The sequence below is a fragment of the Gracilinanus agilis genome, chromosome 1 (assembly GCF_016433145.1).
Source record: "Gracilinanus agilis isolate LMUSP501 chromosome 1, AgileGrace, whole genome shotgun sequence".
Classification (NCBI taxonomy): Eukaryota; Metazoa; Chordata; class Mammalia; order Didelphimorphia; family Didelphidae; genus Gracilinanus; species Gracilinanus agilis.
In genome coordinates, this window is record NC_058130.1 from 376,523,279 (window position 1) to 376,550,112 (window position 26,834).

The 26,834-nt window shown below is 36.4% G+C and overlaps 1 protein-coding gene across 1 annotated transcript in view; it reads left to right on the forward strand.

Annotated features, from left to right (window-relative positions):
* Positions 1-26,834, forward strand: part of MROH2B (maestro heat like repeat family member 2B) — an 82,984-nt gene that overhangs the window by 12,728 nt on the left and 43,422 nt on the right. Inside the window, exons 8-15 of the mRNA XM_044657765.1 lie at positions 561-653; positions 747-816; positions 13,309-13,422; positions 15,041-15,114; positions 16,975-17,097; positions 17,818-17,931; positions 24,376-24,529; positions 25,139-25,179. Coding sequence (XP_044513700.1) covers positions 561-653; positions 747-816; positions 13,309-13,422; positions 15,041-15,114; positions 16,975-17,097; positions 17,818-17,931; positions 24,376-24,529; positions 25,139-25,179 — 783 coding nt within the window. The remainder of the gene's footprint in view (positions 1-560; positions 654-746; positions 817-13,308; positions 13,423-15,040; positions 15,115-16,974; positions 17,098-17,817; positions 17,932-24,375; positions 24,530-25,138; positions 25,180-26,834) is intronic.

Below are 26,834 nucleotides of genomic sequence, written 5' to 3' on the forward strand. Positions count from 1 at the left end.
CATACTGAGGAGTAAAGGGTAGCATTCTTGGGATGGTATAGTCTTGGAGAAATTGCGCTGGATTTGAAGGCAAATAGCCTGAACCTGAATTTTGGTTCTGCTACTTACTGTGGGACCTTAGGCAAGTCATTCACACCACCTATGCTTCCATTTCCTCCCTTGCAAAATAAGGGCATTGGACTGTGTTTCTCTAAGGCCACATCTCACTTTTTAAAAAAAATCTTATGTTCTAGTAATCTGAAGACAATTAGGACAGTTGTAGTTAAGATGAATATGAAAGACAGTGAAGCCAGATAACAGAGATTCTTGATTCCCTTCCTTATGGGGTTTCTATCCTAGACTGCTGGAAGGGAGAAGTATTACAGCAATGACCAGAATCAGCAAGCACAAGCCCTTCCTCCCAAGAGGGTTCTGTGTTGCTGTGCCTATCAGAACAATATTAATAAACTGTTTGTGGCACATTATATTCTTATTCCACACATATCTACCAGGTAACCTGTCTGAGCAGCTTCCACCTTAAACTTAGAAGTGCTATGTAAATATGAGTCATTATATTTCAGAGTCTAAGACAAATATTGACTGCAGCTGACTTTTATGACATCTACATTCCAAAGGGCACAAAAAGGTGCATCTTTGCTATCTTACAACAACAGGTAAGAAGAAGTCTAGTATCTTTATTCTTCTAACAGTATTGTCTTTTTTCCCCCTTCACTTCCACTTCATAATTGTTTTTCTCCTATCCTTAGATCTGTGACATCTCAGAGACTAGAAGTAATGAAAATGAAAATGAAGCTGTTCAATGTTTCCTCATTCTGGGTAAGAAGAACATCTGGGAGGAAGCAGAAAACCTATTAGATGCCAAGAACTCAGGATAAATGGGGTCCCGATGCATCCTCCACAAAAATTTTGACCGGTAGTGATGAAGAAAACACTGACAGGCACATTACTGTCTTCTTTCCACTTCATCCTGTCCTTCCTCATTTGAATTCTTTCCAATTCTCCCCATCTACTACCAACAGCTCTCTCCAAAGAAATTCCTCATTTACTCAGTGCTCACTTCAGACTTCATAACCAACCTGACCCCACCTGAGAGCCCAACAAATCCCTGAAAAGTGGTCATCCAGCCTCTGCTTGAAGATTTTTTTTAACCTTACATTCTGTCTTAGAATTGATACTAAATATTGACTCTAGTCGAGGAAATTTAGGCTAAGTCACTTGTCCAGGGTCAAACAGCTAGGAAGTTTCTGAGAACAGATTTGAATCCATGTCATCCCAAATCCAGGCCTACTTCTCTATCCACTGAGCCATTTACTTGAACTTTGAAGACTTTCTTTTATGGGGAGCTCATGGTCATCAGCTCATTCTACATTGAAAAACTCTAAGAGTTAACAGAACTTTTGCTCAGATCAACATGAAATCTGTCACTCAGTGATTTTTCTGATTCTGTACTTTGGGGCTAAGTAGAACAAATATTGGCCTCCTCCATATGGCAACCCTTCAAATATTTGATAACACAATCCCCCTAAGTCTTCTATTCACCAGGTTAAACAAACAGTTTCTCTTAACAGAACTCATTTAAAATGGATCTTGATCATCTCATTATCTCAAACACCTTTTCTGGAGGCTCTCATGTTTGTTAGTGAACTTCCTAAAATGTAGCACTAAGAATGGAACACTAAGAATATTATGACCAGGGCAGAGTACAAAAATATCATTGCTTTTCTTTTTATGAATTTCCTATTCCTTTTATGCCACCCAAATTCTCAAATGAATTGTTGTCTGCTATTACTCGGGCTTTAATCCACTAAAACCATCAAATCTTTTTCACACAAACTGTTGTCTAGTTATCTCTCCCACATTCTGTACTTCCAAAGATGACTCTTTGAATTAAAGAGCAGATCATCATATTCATCCCATGTACATTTCATATTATTGGAATCCGCCCATTTTCCAACTTAATTAAAATGTCTGATTCTGTTGTACATGTTAAAATTCTTTGTATTTTCTCATAATATGAGTCCTTGACAAACATATTATTCAGGCTATCATGCAAGTCACTGGAAAAATATTAACTTTAAAGGTATCAGAGATATTCTTGGAAAACCTCATTAAGATGGTCTCTCTCCATAATGGCATCAATGAAATTTCTCAGCCAGAGTTCTGAATCTACTTACATCCCAGTCAATTGTAGTTTGGGGTACTTAGGACACTTTTGCAAAACAGACTGGCCAGCGATGCTCAAAGAAAAAGACCTTTATTTGATAATTTTAAAAAAAACTTTATTGATGCCTTTTGTTTCTAATGCTGCCTTCAATCCTGATAGACACTCATATACACACACATGCATGCATACATACATACATACATAGAAATAGAGGACCCTTTCAGAATTAAACAGGAAAGGACAACAATCTAGATTGCCTTCAGAATTTATACCCTAGCAGTTAGAAAGGCATGAATTTAATGATCCCAAGTTAATTGCTAAAACAAAGATACATCCTTTTAATATCAATATTCCTCCAGTGACATTAAATGTCTATGAATCAAGTAATGCAGTCTCTGAAGGTTAAATGAGGGCCACACAAAGACACTGGAGCAATTCATTAGATGAGTAGGCTGCAATATATTGCCAATAAGAGAACAGTATAGGAGATATATAAATGATGCCATCAAAAAGATCTATGACTGGAAAAAAGGTAGCTCAGTACATAAAGACAGAAAGGCATAACTGATGGACCTCCCACATGCTCTGTTGGTATACACACAATACCAAAAGGATTAGAGATAAATCCCTCTAATATTAAATAACTCACCCATGGAATATTTATGGAAAAATGAAGACTAAGGTTGCAATGAATGGAAGACCATGGTTAGATTGTAATCTGTGTCTTTTAATAAAGAGCTCACATCAATGAAATCCCAAATTAGTGAAGAACTACTTTCTGTCCATCATCTGTTAAACCCCAATAACGCTCATATCCCTTCTTCAATATTCTCAGTCCCAAAGACTGTTGTTCTTGACATACATTTCCCACTTCAACTCATTTTGAGTTTTATTGCTCCTGAATTTATTTTCCCACTCATCATCATCATCATCATCATCATACTCAGTTCTCTACACTTGTTTCTGTCTTCCATACACAAATATTTTAAGTGGTTTAGATGAGTTCCTTCTGCATAGTCTTCTTAGGCAATTTTTAAAATTCAGGTTCTCTTTAAAAAGATCATTGAAAGGAGTAGCCAGGTAGCTCAATGGATTAAGAGCCAAGCCTAGAGATGGGAGGTCCTGGGTTCAAATTTGGCCTTAGGTGCTTCCAGCTGCAGAACCCTGAACAAGTCACTTAATCCCCCATTGCCCAGCCCTTTTCTCTCTTCTGTCTTGGAACTAATACACAGTATTGATTCTAAGATGGAAGGCAAGGGTTTAAAAAAAAAAGATCATTGAAATAATTTTATGGCATCAGAGTATTTTCTTGACAGAGGAAGCAGTGTGTTACAGTGGAAATGGCACTGACTCTGGAATCAGATGGCTTGGGTTCAAATCTGACCTCCAAACCACCCAGAGGATCATTTCCACAACTATAAAATTAAGGGAACGAATTCAATAGTTTCAGAGATTGCTTATCTCTACAATATTTTGGAAAAGAGCTCTAAGCTCTCCTTGGGCTACTTGTCTTGGATGAATAACTGACTTTATAGAGCATTTTAAAGTCTGAAGTATTTTACATGCATTATCTCATTAGTCTATGATATTCTAATTATGCTTTCTCCAAATGTTTAAGAATCTGTTATCCTACAATCTAGAAGCTTTGTCTGACTTTCCCAGTTTTCCTTTTCTTATATATAATGAACTCCAACATGGAATGTTCACATTCTACTCCCCCACCCCATCAAGGACCCCATCATTACTGCTTTGGTAACCTCCTTATTAGTCTGAAGGAGGCCTATAAGTTTCCCTCAATGTGTTCTCAACCTTTGGAAAATCAAGAGGATTGATTCTACCTAAGTGATCCTACATAGATCTCTTAACCTCTAAGTGCCTTATTATTTCTCTGTGAAGTATAAAAGCAGTTCTATGACACAACTAGAAAAATAGCTTTGCCACTGGGTAGCACAAATGTCTATGCCCCTGATAACTTCTTAAATATGGTTCAAAATAGCTTTCCAGAATGAATGTCTACACCATTTTTATAGCTTCACCAACAATGAATTAACATGCCTGTCCTTCTAACATTTATTATTTTCCTTTCTGGCTAACTTTGCCAATATAAGAGGTATGAGATAGCAACTCAGAAATTTTTTAATTTACATTTCTTTAATTTGGGGTGATTTGGAGTATTTTTTTTTCATGAAGCTAATGGTAACTTAGATATCTTCCTAAGAAAGCTCTTTGCCAGGGGCATCTAAATAGTTCAGTAAATTGAGAGCCAGGCCTAGAGATAGGAGGTCCTGGGTTCAAATCTGGCCTCAGACATTTCTTAGCTGTGTAACCCTGAACAAATCACTTAATCCCCCATTGCCCAGCCTTTACCACTCTTCTGCCTTAGAACCAATACTTAGTACTGATTCCAAGACAGAAAGTAAGAGTTCTAGAAAAAAGAAAGAAAAGAAAACTTTCTGCTTATATTCTCCGCCTGATAGACTATTAAACTTGCTATCCTTAAAGGTAAATAAAGCAGGGGGCAGCTGGTGGCTCAGTGGATTGAGAGCCAGGCCTAGAAAAGGGAGGTCCTAGGTTCAAATCTGGCCTCAGACACTTCCCAGCTGTGTGACCCTGGGCAAGTCACTTAACCCCCATTGCCTAGCCCTTAACACTCTTCTGCCTTGGAACCTATATACAGTAATAATTCTAAGACAGAAGGTAAGGGTTTGTTTGTTTTTTAAGTAAATAGAGCAGTTGAAGTAGGAAGCAGCTTTATGAAGTTCAAAACTTGTGGGTCATATCATAAGGCATCAGGAGAGAGGGAGAACTCTTTTCTTCTCCTCCCCCAACCCACTGGTCACATTGTCTTGTGAAAGAGCCACTCATTCAGGAACTGGAAGTCTCTGAAGCCAGCTGGAAGACAGGACTAGTGAGTAGAGGATATAAGGAGGAAAATTTATGGTACACATGAGGAAAAACTTGCCAACACTTAAAGATCTTCAAAAAAAAGAATGAAGAGTTTCATAAAGTAGTGAGTTCTGTATTCCTGAAAGTATTGACTCCTGGCAGCAGAGAAGAAATCTAATTGTGAATGCCATGAGAAATAAAAAAGACTTTGGGATGCTGAAGTGACAGAACAATGATTTGTTTTCACCACTTGTATTCCCTACATTTGTGCCTAAATAGCAGGATAGTTAGTGTGCCCATTCTTCCCAACTGTATCCATTTGAGGTAGCATCTTAGGAAAGACCTTTGTTTTGAGTTAATTGTATGTAGTTACTATTAAAGGTCAGCACCCTGGGCAGTGCTCGTGAACTATATTTTCAGGAGTCAGGAACCACAGAGAACCTGTGAACCATATTCAGTAACCAGCCTCTGAAATCAGAGTAGACCCATAGGGGAATCCAACCTACAAAAGTGCTGAGCTGTGTGGGATGAGAATAGCTCCCAGAAGCAATGTTATACATGTATATCCATCCCCAAAACCTAAGTAATTGTCCTGTCCTTTCTTCTCTACCTTTTGAAATTCTACTCCTTTAAAACAAAGTTGAAATCCTACCTCTTGCTTGAAGCAGAACTCCAGTCACTTTGGTATGTCTTCCTCTGAATTTCAATAGGTTCTATCCTATGGTTTACTATTGGGGTGCATAATAATCTTATCTATCTGTCTTATGTATTTCTTATATATGGAGAAATACTTTATCTCCAAATGAATTAAAAAGATAACATCCTTGTGGAGCTGGAAAAATCCCTTATTCTATGTTTCTTCTTCTCTGTAGCAACTCTTTTAGGCTCTCAGGAGAAAATAATTTTACAGGCCATGTGATCCAATCTTGTACTTCATAAAAGAATCTCATCTATAATATAATTGGCAAACAGTGATCCATTAAAAAAAGTTAATTTAAACACTTTCAGCAACATGGAATTCACTACTTTGTAAAACTCTTCATTCTTTTTTTGAAGATCGCTAGTTATTGGGAAGTTGCTCCTCATGTGTGCCATAATCTAATTCCCTGTTCTTTCCCCTGAAACCATACAGAAAAAAATCAACCCTTCTACAAGAGAGCCCTCCAAATGTTAAAGAACAGTAATTATTATGTTTTTATCTATGTATAGATATGTTTTATATCTATGTATATATATATATATATAATTATGTTTTATCTATGTATATCCTTCTCCAGAGTAAATACTTTCCAGGTTTGTTAATCTTGTTTTCTTTTTAACATGGTTTTGAATCCCTTTACCCTCATGGTTGACTTTCTCTGCATGTGTTCCAGTTTGTTAACATCTGCTTTAAAATATGGCACCCAAACCTGAATACAATATTCAAAATATGATCTGATTAGTAGGGAGTACTACAAAATCATTGCCTCCTTATAATTCTCTTAATGTAACCTAAGGTTGCATTAGCATTTTTGACCACCGTAGGATAATATTGACTGATATTGAGCTTGCAATCAGATCAGATCTCCAAGTCTTTGCTTACATGAACTGACTTTAAACCAGGTCGTCTCATCCTGTGCAGTGTCTTTTAAAATATGTAGGATTTTACATCTTTCTCTATTAAATTTCATCTTATTAGATTTGGCACCTCATTCCAGTCTGTTGATGTCTTTTGGGATCCTGATTCTGAATTCCACTTAGTTAACTATCCCTCCCAGCTTAGTGTCCTATGCAAATTTGATAAGTATGTCATATATTCCTCCAAATCATTGATAAAAAGTGATGACCAAGACAGAATAAAGGACAAAGTCCTGAAGTATGACACTAAGGATGTCTCTCTAGTTTGGCATCAGTCCTTTAAAGCTACAGTTTGAGTGCAGTTGAATAATTATTCAGCAAGCTACATCTTTTGAGTTTTTTTCAGGCCTCAGATTATTCTAGGAATTGACCATCTAGAAATTAATTTTACAAGCCCTTCTCTCAATTTTTTATTTATCCCTGGTTTAAAAGCTGAGCTCACTGGTTTCCCTTTGAAATCACATCTTGTCAGTTTTTCCTCTTCTTCCTCTTTGCAATAATTATCAAGTACATTAGGAGAATTTTGTTTCAAAGAGCCTCTCACTTTTTTTCACTCATTTTCCTTTTTTAGAGTCTGAAACCACGAAACCATGCCTCTTCTCTGAACTTTTTGAAATTTCTTTTCCTAAAGTCTGAAGATATTTGTTTAATTCTTAGATCACCCAGTTATTTTTTACCAAAGTTTCCTTCACTTTCACTATGTCACCCAGCCCATTTTGGGGAATGAAATCTATATTCAGTGTTGTGGGTGTTCTCATTGCTTTTTCTACCTCGGGCACTGTATAATGGTCAATAAACTTTAACAGAAGCTTTCTTTTAGTAGAATGAAATTTTCAGTAGAAAGAGGGATGCCTCTTGTTTCCAAAAATTGCAATTTTCTCTCTCTCATCTGTAATAGAAAACTATCATCTATCTGCTCCATCTGACTAGGTAATTTAAAATATACAAGAAGATTGCTACACATATGGCCACTTACCTATGCCTCAATGGTGAGTTCAAGCTGCCACATCTCATGACTCACCCTAAGCTCTGTCATCTAGCTTAATCAGAACTGTTTCTGGGCTAAATAACAGGTTTCCTTGCATCTATTAGCACCTAGTTCATGACTATATGTTTGTCTTTTTTTCCTCACCCATGTAATCTTAATTATGATTTGACCCTAAGGTTGTCTAAGTGTAAATCTTCATTGCTTGTAATACTATTCTGTTGTCCCTTTAATAAATTCTTTTGCTTTTGAAAAAATATATATTTTCCATCAAAATATTTTAGGTATGAATTCTATCTCTCCAAGTCTCAAAGATACCTCATTTTTTTATGTTTTGAAGAATGTATGGCCTAATCAATATAGATGTTCCTTCCAGTGATACAATCAAAACTCACTTAACTTCTTATCCCATGTAATTATTATTCACTCTCTTCCATAACATTCTACACTCTCTCCCATAACATTTCTACAATTGACTTGTAGAGAATTCACTTGATATCAAGTGAAAGGACTATCCATCTGGTACTTCAACTTTTTTTACCTCCTTTTTCAATAATACATTTTTTCTCATATATCCTTTATTTCTCCTTCACAACTCTTTGTTGATAATACTATTAAACTATTGTTAACATATTAAACCCATTCATACCCATGATGACTTTTCCATTCTCCTTACAGTAAAAAATAACCTGAATTCTTTGGAAATTATGGTATTCTTTCAATCATAGACATTATTGCTATCATTATTAATAGCTTTATTAATTAACAAGTAGACAAGAATTATTAAGTATCTATTATGTGTCAGGCGTTGTGCAAAGCACTGGGAATACAAAACAAAGACAAAGATAATTCCAGCTTTCAAAGAGCTCCAAGTCTAATGGTGGAAACAAGTTGCAAACAACTATGAGTAAACAGGATAAGTTGGAGATAATCTCATGGAAAGCCACTATAATTAAGGAGAAATTAGAAGGGTTTCTTGCAGGAGAAACTTTAACTAAGACTTGAAATGAGTCAATAAGACCAAGATGTAGAGATGAGCATGAGGACAGCCAATGATAATTTTGAGTTGGGAGATGGAGTATCTTTTGTGAAGAATAGCAAAGAAATCAATATCTCTGTATTGTAGAGTATATATGAAGAGTAAGGTATATAAAAACTTGAAAGGTATGAAGGTTATTAAGATTATTAAGGGTTTAGAATGACAAAAGAGTATTTTTCATAAACACAGAGGTAACCAGGAGAATTTTCAGTTTATTGAATAGGAGCTATCTGATAGAAAAGATGGAATGGAATGAGAACACTTGTGTACATAAAGGAGTCTGAGTACAAAAGTCCTGGAAAGAGTTTCCAAAGAAGCTGTATTATCCAAAGAAAGTAAGAATCTCTATGAGTGCAAGAAGAGGAAAAGAGTGGCAAAGTAAAAGTCTAAAGGCAGAAAAAATGTTTTACCTATAAAGCAAGCATTCAAGATTCTACAGTGGAAGGAATGGGCAAATTTGAGATGGGCTTATCACAAGGGAAGGGGTAGCTGGATTGAGAAGGATAGAAGGAAGGAAGGAAGTAGTAGGCAGTGGGAAACAGGGCATAAAATGGAATTTGCACAATGACATCTTGGAGTTCAAAATCACTGGGATAAATAGGGTGTGATGGGTAGGAGTATGTTAATTCCTGAAGAATGGCTATCATCATCCATAAAGGAGTAGGTATGGATGTGGGGCAGGTTAATAGAGCAGAGTGAGCAGTTAGGCCAGACTTTCTCATAATAAAGAGGTTCCAGTCAAGACCTTGCCTGTCATTGAAGTCAAGCTCAAAGTAGAGCTGTCCCAGAGAATTGGGCATCTGGTCTATAACTGGAAGTGAAGGGTGTGGAGACAACACCCATATAGGAGCAAGGCAACCAGTATGGAGTTATTGGAAGCTAGATTGCTATGAGGGCTATGCAATGGATGACCCAGAGAAAGAGCCTTATGAGAAGAATATTGATATGTGTTTGTTTGTTTTTTTAATGCCCCCCCTTTTTTGTTAGAACCTTGGTGTCTTTATAGCCTTGCCCAGTTTCCCAAAGATAATTCAAATTCCTGATCTCCTCCTGTTCAACTCTGGGCTCAGTTCTTTGAACATTTGTAATATCTGTTCAAGCTATTTTTTACTGATAGAACAGCTCCATGGGTTGTCTGTTGCACATACTCTACAGAAAATAGGAATTCTTCACCCAATTTGTTTCTCTATCGTGGATGTAATTGGACCATTTTATAAGCTTTTAATTATTTATATTTTCTCAGATTTTTTCAATAATAATGAGGTCTATATTTTTTTGAGCATTTGGTTCATACCCTGAGGTCTTTGAGTTAAAAATCAATCCTCGGTGTCCTCAAAATTATGTTGATTAACACAGATCTTCTCTGTCTAGCTTGGTTCAGCTGTTGTTCCCATTTTTTTTCTTTTTAGTGTCATTTCCACTTCCTTATCTATCACACTGTGAATAGCTATTTTAGAATCCAAATGAGGTAGTTCCACAATCATTGACAGAAAATAAGACTGTGTTATAAAAATCTTTATAGAGCTTTCCATTTTTCTGTTCCTTTTCTTCCTTCCAATTTCAGTGATATGATTCAATTGAATTTATGTCCCAAATTTTCTAAATTTATTTTCTCTATACTGCTTCTCTATGTTTTTGGCATGATCTTTAGTCTCCCAACATCTTCCTAAATAAGATTTTAGAAACAAATTTCTATTCTCTGCAAATGTTGACTATAACTGACATATTTCTCCCATTGGAAGGAATATCAATGTTTAATGGCTGAGACCATTTTCTGGATCCTTTTATTTCTGGTCTTGATTTGGTGTTTGATTTACACTGGCTTAAGTTCCCTAGAAAATGGTGATAGGGTGTGTCAGTGTTCATATCTTTATCCATTTCTAATTTTTTTACCATCCAAAAGTTGATTAGTCATACAGGTGCTGGCTCAATTGAACACTACATTCTATTTTCTATACTTTTGGATACAAACCGATCAATAAAAACACATTAACAATATGTTTTTATGACAACTGAAAAATAATATGTAAATAGCCCTGGTACCCTCAGGTAGAAGGAGAAAGTGAAGAAGGCCTCTAGAAGTACCATATACTCTAGAGAGGCATATGGCAGGTCATGGATATGAATCATGAAGGGCTGGCAGATATGAAAAGGTTGTGATCTGCACTAATGAAAGGAATTTCGAAGTTCATGAAATCCCAAACAGACTTGAATACTTTGTTTTTGTTCTCTCTTTTCATTTTATAATGACTTTTGTCCTTTTTTTCCAATAAGTGAATGATGTGCCTATGCAGACAATTATTCTGAAAATGATTCTGACATCACTTACTTCTTGCGAAAATGTAATCAGTTCCATTTCGTTTAATTTTATTTAGTGCTTGCCAGGCTTGATACCTTCTGATTCTCCTTTTGAAGGAAGTATTAATGATATGTAGCCACTTTCTTCCCATTTTATAACTGTAAATTTCCTATAATTTTTCCCATTGTTCTTCCTACTACAACATACTTATTGCTTTTTTCATATGTATCTGACAGCTTTACCAGGGTATTTATCACCTTTTATCTCTCTACTTCACTTTATAATGCTCAGGATCAGATTAACAATTCTCTGGCTAAATATAGTCTTCCCAGTCTTTATTAAATGTGCATTGGTGCTAACTAGGAACCAGTATCTAAGTCATGGTATATAATACCAAATTCTCTTCTTCAGTATCTTATACATAGGAAGTGCTGTTTTTCTGTATACTTCCTTCTCTTCCAAAGTTTCCATCTGAAATTGAAAAAAAAGAGAAAGATATAAAGCACCATCTACATACCCTCAAACTTTTGGCTTTCTTCCCAAGAATTAAGTTACTTAGGGATAATTTCCATTTTTTAAAGGGTGATATAAATGTCATCTATTGTGGCAATGAAGATGATAATGGTGATTATGGTGATGACAATGATATGGGTGATGATAAGAGTAAGTATCATAGATCTTACATGTGTTAGAAAAAGTGTACAGGTCTTGGCAGATTTCATATGTCTTGGTAGGTTCTCCTTCACATTTGTTACACTCTCTAGAAACAACACATTTCTTCTCTATCTTTCTTATCCTAAACTACTTCAGGAAGGAATTGTCACCAAGACTCATCACTTTCTGCTGAGGGCAATATCTGCTTTCTTGAGAGTCCACTGCCTTGTTCCAGGAGCTAGTACATCTAAGTATAGAAAATAACAGAATCATACAAGTATAGAATTGAAAGAAATTTTAGAGATAATCTAAAGCCACCAATTCACTTTAAATATTAAGTGTCTATGATCACATAACCAGGTAGGACTGGGCCTATATATGTGTTCAATATACTTTTCAAATTGAATCGAATTGAATCTCACCCCCTCTTCCCATCCAACTTCTACCATGGCCCCCACATCCTTCTTTAAAGCACACGTGTTACTTGTGACCTTAAAAGCACTCCAGTGACTCTGTAAGAAACCAGTGAATTTTATGTGGTTGTTTTTCATAGATATACAAATAACTATTAACATCTTTACATCTTTGGCTAATGGTATTGGCAGATAGATTAAAGGAGTTGATACTCAGTTTCACAAAAAGTCCTGATCATTAGTCCAATACCATCTGCAGCTGAGGGTGATGCCTACACAGTCCAGAGAAAGAAGGGCATAATAAATTCATTCTTTCCTCTCTGGCTCTTCCACCAGTAAGTGGAAGAATGAAAGTATACTCACTATGAACAAAGTATTATTTGAATTATGTTCTCTGAGACCATCTTTAAGCAGAGGTGGGTGGTTGAAATAGAAACCAAACATTGTCTCAATGACTCTATGACACTGAAGAAGCTGTGATCCAATGAGACACAATTACTGAGAGAGTAACAATACTTATTCTGTGTAGTCCTAAATGGAAGAGCTAGGAGATTAGAGGAAAATGTGGGTTGGACATAAAGCAAAGCCTCTTAATCAATAAATTAATTAATTAATAGGAAATAATAAAATAGAAAAATTAACATGAAAATACAACCCATTATAACAAATAGTAATATAATATGTTTGCATATTATATTAACATATTAAATATATAATGATATGTAAGCATAAAAATTAATAAAAATCCTGAAATATAGTAAGTTGCCTAGAAGATTCTGCAGCTTTCTAGCAGAGGTTGGATGACCATTACTTGGAGATGTTGTAGCTAGGATTTTACCTTGTGTCCTGTTGGATGACAGCTAAGAGAAGTTCAGAAAATACTGACTTTGGAATCTGTTGTCCTGTATTTGAGATCCAATCCTGCTGTTTTTCTTCTTCTTTAACCTTTTCACTACACCTCTCTTATCTTGTTTTCTCCTCCTGAAAAATGAAGGGTTCAAAGACCTGAATGTAAATTCTGCTTCAGACATTTTATAGATATATGTCCCTTCCACCTCAAAAATCTATGCAAAAGGTCCTTTCCAACTATAAGTAACTTGATCTCAAACTTCCACCTCTGATTCTGTACTTTTTGCTCATTGTAATGCTACTATCTGAGATTTTGCTTTTGTAATCTGCCATTCTCTTCACATGTATAACCTGATATAAGGTTAAGTCCTCACTGACCCCAGGATTTCTCATCTTCTACAGTGCATTCCAACACAGGAGACTTGCTAGAATTTTTTGAAGAACAAGTGAGAACCTGTGATGAGTGCACCCGAGTGGGAACGTTCTCTTTTATAAAATCTGCCATTGATGCTTATGGTAAGTAGGAGAAAAACTGAAATCGGAAAGGTTTCCATGAGATCCAGAAGCTTGCCACAAAATCTAGCATGCTCCCTTTTATTCTACTCCATTAAGGCATGAATTTATCTTTATTCTAGTTTTGCTGAGCTTTGAAATCTTAGGTTCTTCAAGACATACATTTTCATTTCATTTTTCTTCTATCATATTCATAGAAAATTGTTAGACTGGATAGGTAGCCAGAAGCTTAATTTTTCCTCCCCAAAGACCTATTTTCCAGAAATCATGCCTCTTTTTCAAACAAGCCCAGCCTGGCATCACCCTCCATCTGACCCCCTATCCTCCATCCCTGCATCAAGATTTGGCTGCAGTGCCTGCTCCTCTCCTCCCCCAAACAGGTGTAACCCAGCACCTGCTGACCAACCCATCCAGAGCCAACTACCTCCTCAGCATGCCTGAATGATGTATTTCCATCCATTTAGGAGAGTTTTCAAAGCAGATGAGGGATTTTCACAAGTCTGTGAGCTGCCATTGTTTGTTGACATGCCTCCTGGCATACACTAGCTGAAAAAAAAAAGTTGCTACCACTGCTATAGCTGTGGATTATTACAAGTCATTACATGGCTTTTATATAAACTGTTTTCAAAGCACTTCTACCTAGAATATCTTGATGGATCTTCATGATTGTTCTGTGAAGAAGGCAATGAAACTATTGTTATCACTCTCTCAGATGATGAAATTGAGGCTCAGATAGTTTAAGATACTTGCCCAAGATCCCACATTGAGTGAGATCTGGAAATGAAGGAAGGATCAGGTTATAAAAAACTTTTAAATGTCAAATAAAGGATATTTGATCCTGGGGTCACAATTAGGAGCCAGATCTCCTGACAAACTGGTAATGCCTTGGAGTATTATAGGACTTGAATGCAGAAGAACAGAATATGCTGGAGAAGTAGGTAGAACAAAAGAGGATAAAATCATACCTAAGAAAGAAAAGAAAAACTTTAAGCATTTAATACCATGGGGAGTACAAATAGCCAGTTCCAAACAAAATCAGACAGCAGTTTTATTGTTTAAAGAATTAAATAAGAATTGAATCATATTCAAAAGAACACAGCATGTAAAGACTATAAAGTAACAAAAAAACAGCTGAATAATATGGAATTAGGGAATTGTATATGATTTGGGGATGAATTGTAGTCATTGAAAAGATAAGGGGCTAAACATTCTTCCCGTTGCAACTTATTTATTACTACCAAATTAGCCTAGACATAAATCATATATTTGAAATAATTATTGCATATAGTTAAGAGAATTTAACAAAAAAAAAAAGTAGCCACTAAGAAGAACTCAAAGGAATAAAAGCAATCACATTGCCCAGCAGCATTTACTAGCAGATATCAATGATACCACACTTTAAAGGGATTAAGTGAAATCAATGAGAATTGGTTCAAAAGAAAACAACTAAAATAAATGAAGGATTGGGAAATTCAAACTGAGAAAGCAGAAGTAACAAATTACTACCAATTTTAGGAAAGGACACTTTGTGATTATCTTCAAATGTTGGAAGAGTTTTCTTGAGCCTTAGTATAGTGTAGGTTCCTATTTAATAGTACTTCTTCATCTTTGTGTTTTTCAGAGCCCAGATTGAGGGATTATATTATTATGATTGAAAGGATAATCAAAATCACCATGGATGATTACAGTATAAAAGTAAGAGTTTGGATAGGATCTTTTATTTGCTTGTCAGAAGAAGAATGAATGAAATGGTCATGAGACTTTGAACTGTAAATGAGAATGACAAAAAGAAGGTAGTATCAGAGACTCAGCGCCTACAATTCATTTCACTTTTTTCCAAAGTAAAATACACTCCACAAAACTGAAATTCTAAAGAGGAAGTAGATAGCAAAAGGAAACATGATGGGATACATATGAATTAATCACTTGTTAATAAATTGCCTACTACTATCCCTAACATATGTTCAAAATATTACACACAAGCAAATCCTAAAGAAATCTCTAAAAACAAGATATTAAAGATTTCTCCTTAAAAATTAATAATGACATTTTTATTCTTTGATTTTATCAGGTGTACCCTGCATTCCTAAAATAAAATGTCTTGTAGATAGGAGATGTTCAGATAAAAGCCTCAACTAAAGAAAATACAGGCCTTAAACTAGGTCAGGTTAATTGAAACTAGTGTCTAAAAACGCCATATTACCTTTGGACCAAAATTCTCCTGAGAGCCTTTCCTAACTAGCTTCTTTCTGGTATATGATGGTTGCTTTTTAACTAATCATAAATGCTCCATAAGTAGTTGTTGCTTGATTGACTATACAGAGTGGTCAGGCAGAGTCAGAAGCCAGGTTATCATGAGACAAAGATTAAAAGCAGGTTTTGGGACCAAAGAAAATTTCACTGAATTTTTGAAGTCAAAGTTAATCCAAGGAAAAATTATAAGGTATATCCCACAGCTCCTCTGCAAATGTCCAGTGTTCTTATATTCTGCCCTCCCTTGTCAACATCCTATGCTCAAATATTCTCCTGCTATCCATCAATGAAGAATTTGGATTTCACTTAGTTGAGAGGGAAACCTCAAGATAAATTAATTCACTATTACATAGTAAATAACTAATTGAGATTTAAGCTTTTGAGATTTTAGATTTAAATCTCAATTTGAGATTTAATAAATTTAAATTTAAAATTGAGATTTAAATACATGTATAATCCAGATCAAACTGCTTGCCACCTCCACAAGGGGAAAAAAGACAAGCTGGATCTTATACTTTCAGAAAATGTACGTTGAAAATCATTATTACACGTAATTGGGAAAATAAAATATCTTCAAATTTTTAAAAATGTTTATTTAAAAAATAAGCATGCCACTACTCTGAGCATTTGTAAAGAAGTCATGTTTTTGCCTGCAAAAATGTATTTCTTGTAATAGAATTTAAAATGATATGGCAGAGGGGGCAGCTGGGTAGCTCAGTGGAGTGAGAGTCAAGCCTAGAGACAGGAGGTCCTAGGTTCAAACCCGGCCTCAGCCACTTCCCAGCTGTGTGACCCTGGGCAAGTCACTTGACCCCCATTGCCCACCCTTACCACTCTTCCACCTATGAGACAATACACCAAAGTACAAGGGTTTAAAAAAAATGATATGGCAGAAAGTAGTTGGTTTTGAGGGATATAAAGAGACCCTGCTTTCAGGAAGCATTCTAATTGAGGGAAAGCATGTAGATAATTCAATGCATAGAAGATATACAGAGCATACCATACAGGTGACCAGAGGGGCCAGGAAAAGCCTCTGATAGAAGACAGACTTTGAGCTGGGTCTTGATGGAATTCAGAGTAGCCAGGAGGTGGAGGTGAAGACTGATAGCATGAGGGACAGCACCAAAAAAAGGGGATTGAGATGGGATATAGAGTGTAATGGTCAAAGAACAGCGAGTAGCATGTTCTCACTACCTACGCTACTTTTAAAGAACTTCCTATTTAAGTCACTCAAAAAGAGAAAAAAATCAAGTTATTTTCTGCCCAACATCATAACTTGTGTGCATGGTCCTATTATTTTAGGTGAGGACTGCCTCTTTGCTCCTCATCCAGAGCATGTGTGAAAAGGGCTACCTGGAAGCAAGTGAAGGGTGGCAACTGATTGAATACATCTTCTTCCAGTTTGCATTGTCCAGAAGGAACATGGTAGGATTCTGAGTGCTGCATTTTCAGTCTGTTAATGGACCAGAATTTATTCCAGGAACTATTTCATCATTTATATCTGAATCTCTTCCATTGTTACCCCCACCAAAAAAATGCTCCAATAAAATAACTGAGGCTTACTGTAAACTCTCCAAGATTACAATTGGACCTTGGCTGATGTGACTCTTAGATCTAGTGCAGTGTAAGAAAGATCAGAAACAATATACACACTATTCTCTGTGATGTTCGAACGGGACAGAATTTTCAGGTAGTGAGGCCTGAGGAAATAGGTCTTGTCCCCTCAGCAAGCATAGCTATGTCTAATCTTTTTCTTATAATAGTCTAGAAGATTGCATCAGTCTGTCCACTCAAGGACATGATGGATTTGTTGGCTTTCTGTTTGTATGGTAAAAAGAATCTAGAGAATAAAAGAAAAAAATTTTTTTCTGAAACAGAAAAACCTGAGTTTAAACAGATGGTCAACATAAATAGCACATATCAAATAATAATAGGGTTTCATACCCAAGTACCCCACCAAAATGGGGACCAAGCACTGGAAATAGAACATTCATTTTCTATAATACCATTCATAAATCTCCAATCCCTTTAAGCCTAGTCCAAATTTTTGACCAAATATTATCTCCCACCAAGGATTTTTCAAAGTAAAGTACAGCATCAAAGGATCTGATTCTTGGCAAGTGACCAGTTTTTTCTTTCTTAAAGTTGGATCCCATAAAGCCTGTCACCCCAGAGGACTTAATAGCAGAAAATTCTGTCCTGCAACTTAGTGTTGAAATCCTGCGGGGAATGGACCCACTAGTTAATGGAATGCCTCAAGTAAGTAACCTATTATTGTTGTCCTTGAGCTAAAAATTAAACCTTTTTTCGTGGGTATACCCCTTTGTGTGTACTGAGTTGTTATGGACAATTCAACCCAGTTGGAAGTCCGCGATTTAATCAGCCATAATCTGAGGCTGGAATCTTGGATTTCACTTTAAAGTGAATAAAAGCAGCATAGTCACCTAATTTACCTTAGTCCCAAAAGATCTATTAGCCTCCTCCAAGCCCTACTTGCTCCCAAGCTTTCTCTTTCCCTTATTTGCTTCCATTAGAACCTTCTTATTGCTGAATATTGATAACTGATAACTCTCTTTCACTCCCAAATTTTTTGAAAAAAGTATAGACCTAATGTGTTCACTTCCTCACCATTCTTCAACCTAATTTTTTCTTTCTATTCTTTCTAATAGCACTTCCCAGACATCTTCCAATCATGTCTTCTCTACTTAGACCCTGTAATTTTCTCTTCCTCCATAGAGGGGCCTTGAACTCTGCTCCTAGAACCACCTCGTGCTCTAATTGGTGAGCTCTCATCTTTTTATCCCCCCAGAAACCAGACTTCCACCTAATTTCCTAACCACTTTGTTTCTGAGTGTATACTGTGCCCCTCACTTCCATCTTCCCTTCATATGTTGCCTTCCTTCCTTCGAAAATAAGTTCTTTGATTTCAGAAAATATCTTACTTATATGCATTCATATTCCCAGCTCTTAGTATGTTGGACATATACTAAGGAATTAATAAATGTTTTATTTTTGTAATATCATCAATGACCACTTCATTGGCCATAATATCTGACACTGTATAATACCTCTCCTTCTTTATACTCTCTTCCCTCTGGCTTCTATGACAATGCATTCTTCAATTTCTCCTTTGACTATTCTATCTGTTGTTTCATTGTGTTTCTCATTCACTCTTCCTCTTCTGCATCTTCCTGGATCATTGACATTCCCTAATGTTATATTCTTGGAAACATGACTATCTGCACCTGATCAAAAATCCCTTCCACATCTCCCCTTATCAAATGGTCATTCCACCTTCCCTAAGAGACCCAGGAGTAAGGGAAACCCACTCCAAGCACCCTACTCTACTTGGGAATAGCTTTCCTTATTAGGTTGCATTTCTTCCATACATGAAGCTTAATCTGCCTTTCTGAAACTTTCATCCACTTCTCCTAGTTCTGCAGCCTTTTGACTACTAGTAGACTTTCCCTCGTCTTCTATTATCCAGGCTAAGGATCCTCAATGTCATCAAATAATTTTCACCTCACATGCTTTTCTGACCCTTCTCCTTTCTTCAACCTTTTCTGAATATTCTCTCCCTTTTCAATAGAGCTGAACATAGTTGACTCCTTCATTCTGGACACAATTAATGAAGCATTGAGAATTTAAGCATTTTTGACTGCCAAATCACACTGTGGAGATATTATGAGTGTTTGATCTCCTAACACTATGTGGATTATTTTTTTCAGATGAACAATTCTCTAGCCACTCCTTGTTCATAATGAATTTGGGAAGCTGACAATCTGAACCCAAGAGTAGGACCATATTCATGCCTATTAAATTTAATGGTATTAGAATTGGCCCAAGGTTCTTGCCTGTCAAAATTTTTTTAGAACCTGATTCTAGCATCCAAAGTGTTTCTCATACACAACCCATATAACTTTCACATTCGATATGTATGTCATTCTCATCTTTGTTCAAGTATTAAAGTATATTAAATAGCACTAAATAGAGGAAGGAACTAATCCTCAAAGAACATCTTCAAGATGTTGCCTCCATGTAAACTTCAAGGCATTAATAATTGCCCTTTTGGCCCAATTATTCAATGAGGTCTAAATCTACATAAGTGTACTATCAGCTCGCTCTCATGTCTCCATCTTGTCCACAAGAGTAGCAGCAGGCTTTTTCAAATTTCTGACTGAAATTATAACTAAAGAATTATACTTCTCTGCAAGTCTAATAAGCTTGTTGAAAAAAAGAAAGAAAATGAAGCTAGTCTGGCATGACATTCTTGATGAATCAATATTGGCCCCTTTTGTTTATAGCTCCCTTTTCTAGATGTTCACTGACTTTCTGTTTAATAATGCATTCTAGAGTTTTACCAGGAATCCACATCATGCCCACTAGTTTAGAGTTTACAAGTTTCATTCTCTTTCCTCCTTTTTTAAAAATTGGGCATTTGCCCTTTTTCAATATATTATGGTTGTTAAGTCATCTCAGTTGTAGCTTACTCTTTATGACCCAATTTCATTTTTCTTGGTGAAGATACTGGAGTGGTTGGCCATTTCTTTCTCCAGTTCATTTTACATACGAAGAAACTGAGGCAAATGGGGTTAAGTGGCTTGCCCTGGGCCACATAGCTAGGAAGTATCTGGGGTAGGCTTTAAACTCATTTTTCTGTGCATTTTTAAAAATGCTTCAATAATTACCCCTCTTTTTGGCATCAATATTATTAGTACATCTGTTGCTCAAATGCCCTCCAAAAAAAACTATGAGAAAAATAAACACGGTAAAGCAAAATCCAAACAGTAAAACTAGAAAAGGATGAACAAATTGAAGTATTGCAGGAGCAAAATCCTATCAACTAGGGCAGCTAGATGGTGCAGTGGATAGACTTAAAGTCAGAAAAACTCATCTTGAATTCAAATCTGGCCTCAGACACTAACTAGCTGTTTGACCTGAGTAAATCGCTTTATTCCATTTGCCTCAACCTCTTTATTATAAAATGACCTAAAGAAAGAAATGTCAAACCACTTCAGTATCTTTGTGGAGAAAACCTCAAATGCCTTCAAGAAGAATCAGACATGACTGAATAATATATTAATTGGATAAGAAAAAAAGGGAGATATAAGAATAAAAGACAGCTAGCTGCCAGGTTTCAAGTTTCAAAATCCAAGTCCAGTCTCCCTGGCCATCACTCTACCTCCTTTCTCTGAACTTCTGTAAGCACTTATTTTATGGGATCCTCATTTGGCCCTTAATATGTGTGGTGGTATTATCAATTTCTGGCCTTAGCCTTTGGACGTTTCAAAGCCCTCAGAAGACAAAAAAAAAAAAAATCAGAGAAAGAAAAGGCCAATGTCTCTGCAGCAGGGTCTGATCCATAAATTCTGGTAAGTAATTCAAGAACTCTGCCAGAGTTATATGGGTCCTCTTGCCAAAATCTAATCAGAGTATTTAGCTCTGTTTTTAAACACTGATAAAAGAAAGTTGTTGTTTGGGGTTTTTTTTTAAGTTCAAGCATGTAGTTGATTTTTATGAAGCTTAACTTTGGTTCTAAGTATTTCACAACCTCATTTCTGAAATACTTTCAGTTAAAAACAATTATACAAGAGCAAATATGAAAAACATTAAATTATGAAGACAAACTCATTAAGGCTCCCTTTATACATATTATACACATGCAAACAAGTCAAAATCATAGTGTGGCCTAGAAAGCAAAGCAAATTTATTACCATGCTATCAAAATGGAAAACAACAAACTTTCAAATAACTTAAGAGGACAGAAAAGCAGTTAACATAAAATGCTGAATTATTGCAAAATTAGAAAGTGGCTCAGTAAACAGAACTGCTCATGAGATGTCTACACATTCTGCGATGCACAGAATTTTTATTTTAAGGGAGATTTTAAGGGTAAATAAGGACAGTTCCCATTCCAACTGGGACAAAGTTCACCTTTACAATATAAAATTTTTTGATGATATTAGATGGCTCAAAATCATAGAATACTACAATCTCAGAAGACATTGCAAGAGCCCTAAAGGACAGGGGGAAGATGTATTTTGGGTATAAGTATGTTGCAGCACATTACAGTCTTGACTTTCATTTAAAATGTGGCATGTGCCCTAGTGTCTCAGTCTCTGTTACAACGTTCTCCTGGATCTGCTCCTTTCACTCTGCATCAATTCCTGGAGATCTTTCCAGTTCACACAGAATTCCTCCAGTTCATTATTCCTTTTAGCACAACTGAACGTAATGAACTTCTCCACTAGCAGCAATGCCATGATTCAGGACAATTCTAAGGGACTTATGAGAAGGAATGCTATCCACATCCAGAGAAAGAACTGTGGGAGCAGAAATGTACAAGAAAAAACATTTGCTAGATCACATGGGTCGATGGGGACGTGACTAGGGATGTAGATGCTAAACGATCACTCTGTTGCAAATATCAATAATATGGAAATAGGTCTTGATCAATGATACATGTAAAACCCGGTAGAATTGTGCATTGGCTACAGGAAGTGGGGTGGGAGGAAGAGAGAGAAAGAACATAAATCATGTAACCATGGAAAAATATTCTAAATTAATTAAATAAATCTAAGACAAAAAAATAAATGTTGCATGAAAGATATTACTAAGGACATCTATCAAGAAAGTAAAGGATAACATGAATGGTGAAAGACAGATAGTCCAAGAGTGATACCTGTATCCATAGTGTATAGAGGTGTGGATAAGACTTCTCTAAGATATGAAGATATGGAAGGGTGGATGGGCTGTTGTTTTGAGATCAAGTATTACCTTTATCTTACCTCATCATCTTATCTTGTCTCAGCTCTCTGCTTCTAGTCTCTCTCCACCTCTGCCACTTACTTAAATAATCTTTTGAACACATGGATTTGTATGAAATGAGGTGATGAATTGGAGTATTAAAATATTTCACAGAGCCCAAGCAAAGGACAACCTAAAGGATGTAAACATTCTCACATCCTCTTGGAGTTTGTTGTTACTGTACTTGACAGAATCTGACACAAATTTTCTAAATAAAATATCTGTGAAACTCAAATTAAGTTTTCTTTTTTCATTGGGCACATTTTTCTTTTTTTAAAAACCCTTTTCTAAATGTGTTCTATTTTTAAACACTGTTACCAAAACAGTCACTTTTGGGGGCTCTGATTGAAAATTAAAATATTTTGTGAATATCTTCACCTATTGTTTTCAATGTGGTCCATATTGAAAAATATGCTTCAAACATTTTAAATAATCAGGGCGATACAACTGTTTGCAAAGTGGATTATAATTTTTTAACCCTTACCTTCTGTCTTGGAGTCAATGCTGTGTATTGACTCCAAGGCAGAAGAGTGGTAAGGGAGGCAATGGGGTGACTTGCCCAGGGTCACACAGCTGGGAAGTGTCTGAGGCCAGATTTGAACCTAGGACCTCCCATCACTAGGCCTGGCTCTCAATCCACTGAGCTACCCAGCTGCCCCCAAAGTGTATTATTTTTAAATAAACGTGTATTCACAGTTATCACTGACCTTGAAACATTTCTGAACGGCTCTCCTCTTCAGATGCAATTGTCAGGGGACAAGAAGTATGACTTCTATCCTTTCTTCTTGAAACAACAATTTAATATGGGCCTATTATGCAAGGTAATGGGTTTGGTGGTAGCTTAATTGTTCTGGATTTCAATTTGGAGTAATGCGAATAGAAGGAATATACTTTAAAACACTAAGAACTATCCCCAAATAATAAGCCAGTGTGAGCAACAGTTTTCCAAATATTTGAAAGTTATAAATGATCATGCTTTTTAAATGTTGCAAAACATTAATAGAAGATAAATGCAAATCAAAGCAATTCTTAAATTTTACATTTCATACAAATTTATGTTTTAGAGGGACTCTCTTGGTAAGTGGGAGGGGTGGAGAAAGATTCTAGAAACAGAGTTCGGATAAGAGACTAGTGCAATAATCCAGATTTCAAGACTTAAAGTGTGAAATTAAGAGACCGTGGGGAAGTGAGAAAGAAAAGGATTCATTGGAGAGATATTAGAAGATGGAATTGTTGAGATAGTGACTTGTCAGATATAGAAGACAGGAAACAGAGAAAGGCCAAATGAATACAAAGTTGAAAGTCTGAAGAGAACCATTACATGTGAATTTGGACTATTGTATGTAGTTCTTCCAGAGACCTGGGTCTAAGCTGACAGTCAAGACTGCTATTCTGTAGATCTGGAAGATTCCCTCAGAGCCATTAAGAATAAAATGACACCAAGCCCCCTCTTAATGATTCCATCTCTCTAGCTTCCATACAAGAATCACTTGTAAAAAAATGTTTTAATGATCCAGAGATTTTATTATAATGGAATTTGTTGGTAACAGGATTTAATTCGTATATCTAAAAACTGGATGTAATATGATGTCAGAGTCAGGAAGCCCTGTATTCTAGTTTCACCTCTACATGACAAGTCATTTCAAATCTCCTTTCCCAGAGCAATTCTCCAAGGCTGCAAGCGATAGTTGTTGATCTGTATTTCTGCGCCCCAAATTCCTCATACAGCTGTGAGAAACAGAGAGAGACCAACACATAAGGAAATATATACATAAAGAGAAAGACGGGGGAAAAAATGAATGCTAATGAAACTTTCCAACAGAAAAGGCAGCAGATTATCGAGATAAATGGAAATATATAGCCTAGTCTTGATCTCTTGCCCTGTCTTTTCTATAGGTGCTATGGCCAAAACTCCTGACTTTTGTGGTGCCATTGGAATATAGTGGACTTCTGCCCTATCTGTTTAATATCCTTAGGATCCTGCTGATGGCAGAGGAACAGAAGCAAAATGGGGAGGAGTCAACAGCCCTTGTCATCTCTGCTGGGCCAGGTTTGTTCTTAGAAAAAAAAAGAACAAAACAAAACAAAATACCTCCTGTTTCTCTTGTAATAGACACATTCCCAGAAAAGACACAGTTATTCCATATTATCTAACTGGATTCAAGAGAAAATATACTCTGAATCCAATCAAAACTATTCCGGGGGAGGGGGGTGCAGCTGGGTAGCTCAGTGGATTGAGAGTCAAGCCTAGAGATGGGAGGTCCTAGGTTCAAATACGGCCTCAGACACTTCCCAGCTGTGTGACCCTGGGCAAGTCACTTGACCCCCATTGCCCACCCTTACCACTCTTCGACCTATGAGCCAATACACAGAAGTTAAGGGTTTTAAAAAAAACAAAACTATTCCAGGGGGCAGCTGGGTAGCTCAGTGGATCGAGAGCCAGGCCTAGAGACGGGAGGTCCTGGGTTCAAATCTGGCCTCAGACACTTCCCAGCTGTGTGACCCTGGGCAAGTCACTTGACCCCCATTGCCAAGGCCCATACCACTCTTCTGCCTTGGAACCAATACACAGTACTGACTCCAAGATAGAAGGTAAGTGTTTAAAAAAAAAAAAACTATTCCAGTCCCATTCACATTACTATTTAACTTCTCTTTCTAGTGAAACTTCCTTCAACACAACAGCTGCTGGCTAGACTTCTGGTGAGTGAGTTTTAACAAAGCAGTAGAAGAACATACAGGAAGAACACTGGCTCTGAAGTTAGAGGAAGTGGGTTTAAATCCCAGGTCTGTGGCTTATGGTGTGTGTGGGACCTTGGGGAATCCATTTGACCTTTCTGGACACCCACTTGCTTCCTTGAAAAAGAAAGGAATAGAATTAGATGATTATTAATATCTCCTTCAGTTTTAAATACATGATCTTGTGATTCTACATGGATTTCGGCAGTTCTATACCAAATTAGTCCTGTTCAGTGTCACATAAATAAAATTATCATTTGTACTAATAATACTAAAGAGTCATTATATCTCTAGCCTAGTCACGATGCATATCTTTTTCTCATCTACTTAATTAGTTTAACCTATAATAAATTTAGTTGCTCCACCTAGGTTTAACTTCAAGGCTGATTCATCATGGTGGCCCTGAGTTCACAAAGACCTATGGTCAGTGGGGTGCAAAGCCTGGCAGATACCACCAAACTTGAAAGGCTTTGAGTCAGGGTGGGGAGATAAAGCATGAACCTGGCACCCTTGTACACTGCTAGCTAAGCCTAGTTAAGCTAGGCTGATCACTATAAGATTGGCCATGAAGAGAGAAGTGAGTGCAATCACGGCAGCTCATGCAGACCTTCTCCTAATGTAAAAATGGGTTTTGATCTGAATTGGTAGAAAAAGCATCCACACCAATGATATCACATATCCTTGAAGAGTTGAAGTATTAGTGAACAGTTAAGGGATGTCTATAAATGTGAGTCAGTTAAGAACTCTAATCAGTGTAGTGCCCAAATGATACCCACTGGACAAAGTGGTAGAGAATGAGACACATTTTGGGATATAGCCAATGTGAGAATTTGCTTTGCCTGACTATATATATTTATTGGGAGCTTTTTTTCCAATGTGTTTTTGAGGAGGAAGTGAGAAAGGAAGGGGATAAATATTAAGCATCTACTATTTGCCAGATATTGTGTTTAGTGCTTTACAAATATTATCTCATTTTATCCTCACAATAACCTTATGAGGTAGGTGCTATTATTCCCATTTTACAGTTGAGGAAACTGAGGCAGACAATGGATAAGTGTCTTCCAGGTTCACATAGATTAAAAATGCCTGGAACTTGGCTTTGAATTCGGGAGTGAAGAAGTGAGAGTAGAAGGAATGATTATTAACTGAAAAAAAAAAAAAAGTAACATTTCTAAAGAAAGTAAATCAGTATCTGCAAAAGCTGCTGGTTGGCTCCCCAGAACTATTGTTTCACTCTCCTACTGAAGGAGGTGCTTTCCATTAAACTGCCAGCATCCATTTCTCAGATGCCCGTTTTCAAATGTAGCTTCATGATGATGACTCCCAGAGTAATTCACTTTTGGATTTTTCCTTTTTTGATCCTAGTAATTCAATTTAACAATATTTTTAAGGAAAATTCTGTGCTAGGTACTAGAAATATAAAGAGAGATAGAAAGAAAAAAACAGTCCCTTCCTTCAAATTGCCTATATTCTATTGGAAATGTTAATAGTCCAAGAGGAAAAAGAAAAGAAAGTGAAAAATACATCTTGAGTTGGTTGATTCTTCCCCTTGGATTCATTCCTCAGAAAAAAGAAATATCAGACATTAAGAATTAGGAGAATCCAAAACAAAATTTATG